Source organism: Vulpes vulpes, chromosome 9 (assembly GCF_048418805.1).
Source record: "Vulpes vulpes isolate BD-2025 chromosome 9, VulVul3, whole genome shotgun sequence".
NCBI classification, from domain to species: Eukaryota; Metazoa; Chordata; class Mammalia; order Carnivora; family Canidae; genus Vulpes; species Vulpes vulpes.
The window spans coordinates 104,612,186-104,615,811 of record NC_132788.1 but is presented as its reverse complement, the minus strand read 5'-3'; the positions used below and the strand labels follow the sequence as shown (position 1 = coordinate 104,615,811).

General features: G+C 44.9%; 1 protein-coding gene across 1 annotated transcript; it reads right to left on the bottom strand.

Moving 5' to 3' along the window:
* Window positions 1-1,166: 1,166 nt before the first annotated feature.
* OR2Z1 (olfactory receptor family 2 subfamily Z member 1) lies at window positions 1,167-2,108 on the bottom strand. The gene has a single exon (XM_025985703.1). It carries the CDS (start codon window positions 2,106-2,108, stop codon window positions 1,167-1,169), a length of 942 nt encoding a protein of 313 aa, XP_025841488.1.
* Between the last annotated feature and the right edge of the window lie 1,518 nt (window positions 2,109-3,626).

Genomic DNA, 3,626 nt, shown 5'->3' with positions numbered 1-3,626 from the left:
ATGGAGGAGTGACAAACAAGCAGAAACTTTTGGGAGTGATGCATACTTTCACCATTTTAATAGTAATAATTGTTGTACAGACACATACATAAGCCAAAACTCATCAAATTTTATACTTCAAATACATACAGTTTATTGTATGTCAATTTTATCTCAATAAAGCTGTTAAGAGATTTTTTAAGTTGAATCTTGCCTAATGGCTGGACATTCATCCACAAGAAATTAAAATAAGCACCGCGCCCCCAAAATATTAAGTGCTTATTGACAAAATAGCCAGACCCTGGTCAACAGTGAGCATCCAAAGTTAATAAATATTTTATAAATACCACCAAATTTTATCCCCATCGCCATTCCAAGCAGTAATGCATATTTCCAAGAATCTGGTGGTTTTCCAGATATCATCTAGCCCAACCATCATGCCAGCATACATGCATGCACACATGCACACATGCACATACACACACACACACAAACACAGAATACAAATTGAACACCAATAAAAAATAAATTTTAAAAATAAATAAATAAACGATTTAAAATGAAAAAAAAACACAGAATACACTAAGGAGGTCACTGCTGAGTAGTCACACAGCACAGTGGCTTGGGGACCATCTTTGGCCTCAGAGCACCATGGGTTCAAGTCCCAGCTCCACCACTTTCTGGAAGTGTGACCCATTTATAAGTTATTTTCCTTTTGAGTCTTGTTTATTTCTTATACATAAACATCATGATAGACTTTACCTCTCCAAAGCCATGGTGAGGACAAAATAACATTCACTTAGCTGATGACACTGTCAACAAGTGCTCAGTATTACTACAATTATCAATACAATCGATATGCAATTATTATACAATTACTACGACAATTATTACAATTAACGATTCAACAGGGAGATCTCAACTTTACAAAGCAGAGCCTTCCCTTTGTGTAAACAGTACTAAAGAATAGGGAAAGAATATGCTAAAAGTGATTGGGACTGCTATCTTGCTTTACACAAGTCCATAGGAGAAAACACTAACCCAGCTAGTCATGGGATCTGAAGAAGCTAGACAGACACTTAGCTTTGAATATAAGGCCTTAATAGCAGCACCACAAATTGGTGCTTTGTGGAAATGGAGGGAATGAAGGAACACTAAGATCACGCCAGCAACCCTCTCTATGGTCTTCACTTTGGCCTGAGCCCAGTTCTGCTGAGCACTTTGACCAGAGCCATCCGCACCTCCCGGTTCCTCAGACTGTAGATAAGGGGATTGAGTGTGGGGGTGACAAGGCTATAGAACAGGGAGACCACATTGTCCTGGTATGGGCTGTGGTAGGCACCCGGCACCATGTACATGAACACAGCTGCTCCGTAAAAGAGACCCACTACTGTGATGTGCGAGGAACAGGTGGTGAAGGCTTTGTTTCGGGCCTCCTCTGAGTGCATGCGTATAACGGCCCCCAACACGTGGCCGTAGGAAGTAGCAATGAGGAAAAGTGGAAGCACAAGGATCAGCACCCCCGAGGTGGACAGCGCCAACTCGTAGGCTGAGGTGTCTGCGCAGGAGAGTTTCAGCAGGGCTGGCACCTCGCAGAAGAAGTGGTCCACGATGCGGGAGGCACAGTAGGGGAAGTGCAGAGTGATGGAGGTCTGGACGGAGGCGTTGAGCACCCCTGCTAGCCAGGAAGAGCCCACCATGAGCAAGCACACCTGGCGCCTCATGAGCACGGGATACTGCAGAGGGTGACACACGGCAACATAGCGGTCATAGGACATGAGGGCCAACAGGATGCCCTCAGCCACACCCATCAGAGTCAGGAAAAATATTTGAGCTGCGCAACCCCCGAAGGAGATGGACCCGTCTCCCTGCAGAAAGTCGGATGCCATCTTGGGGATGGTGACCAGGGGGAAGCCAACATCAAACAGAGAGAGTTGGCTGAGCAGAAAGTACATGGGTGTGTGGAGCCGGGAGTCCGTGCGGATCACGAAGAGCAGAATGGTGTTGCCCAGGAGGCCCATGGTAAACGTGGCAGCCACCAGGGAGAAGAGTAGCTGACGTGACCCCGAGTGACTGAAGAGGCCCACCAGAACGAAGTCAGAGGTCACTGATTGATTCACATCCCCCATGTTTCACACAACGTACTTTTGCTGCAGGAAAGACACCAGGTGCAAGAAGGCTGAGTATGGATGGCAAGTGAGTTTTGACCCGCATGCCAAGTGCCACTGCTTGGTAGTGGCTGCCTGGAACAGTATTATGAGGTCACAGCCAGAATCAGCAGTTGGAAATTCCATGATTAATTAGCAATGTCTGTCACAGGCATGGTATGGGAAAGCAGGAACTTGCATCTCTGAATGAGATACTTGGCCACACCCCAGTGAAGAGCTACCACTTATTCTTGAGGTCCAAACACTGAAGTCTCAAAGACAGTAACCTAGCTCTAGTAGAATGTCTCAATACCTCTCCTCCCAATAGTCCTGTGTCCAAAGCAGAGGTGAGAGTCCAAGAAGGCTGGTAGGTGAAATAGAGGATAATGAAGCTGAAGCAATCATCCAAGGAAGAAAACAGAGAAAAGCCTGGGTACAAGTGCCTGGATGACACTCTGGAGGAAAGAGAAATAGATGAGTAGCCTACCCTTGGTTATACTGAGGGTATGAATCTAGGGGGCGTGTGAGCCATAGAGGGTGGCTATGGGTGGCAGCAGGCTGGGGATCAAATGGCCTGGGTTTGGGTGGAGGAGGACAGTTGTCAGTGTACTTTATTGTACTTTATTGGTGACTTTGTTGCATTAGATGAAAAGTAGTGACCTGCGGGTGGTCAGACTGTAGGTACGCAGGGGATGAGGGTGGTCAGAGAGGGCTTCACAGAAGAGGAGGCATTGGAGCCAGATTTTGAATATCAATTAGGAGTTTTAGAGTCATCCAGAAGAAGGAAAGTCGTTCCAGGCAAAAAAAAAAAAAAATAGAGCACATGGGATTGGTACGAGTTGGTGGTGCAACAGAGGTCAGATTAAAATGAGCTTGAATTCCAGCTCAACTGCTTTGTAGTAGCATGACCTTGAGTAGCTACTTAACTTGTTTCTTCATCCATAAAATGGGTGGCAATCATCTGTGTCAAGGTATAGTTGTGAAGATTAAATAAAAGGATGAATGTTGAGGAGCCTGGGTGGCTCAGTCAGTTGAGCATCCAGCTGTTGGTTTCAGCTCAGGTCATGATCTCAGGGTCCTGGGCTCCCAGGGTTCTCAGGCATTGGGCTCTGCCCCTAGCATAGAATCTGCTTGAGATTCTCCCTCTCCCTCCCCCACTGCCCTCCTCCCCACCCCCGACTTATGCACTCTCTCTCTCTCCCTCTCTCAAATAAATAAAATATTTTTAAAAGATATGTTAAGAGCTGACATGTGACAAGTGCTCAATAAATTGTAAATTATATATAATAAATATAATTTATATAATTATATAATGAATTATACATAATACATATGAAGCATATAATTGTCTTAAAATTATTACTAATTCTCTAGATACAAAAAGCATTAGAGATCACTGGCTGATGCATGCTTAGCACGATGCCAGGCACATAAAACATTCTCATCAGTGCTGGTTTCTGTTATTACTATTATTCAACACTGTGGCCCCTTCCATGGTCA

Bases quoted from the DNA above. Each gene is read 5' to 3' on its own strand.
- OR2Z1 (XM_025985703.1), bottom strand. From the start codon at position 2,108: ATGGGGGATGTGAATCAATCAGTGACCTCTGACTTCGTTCTGGTGGGC.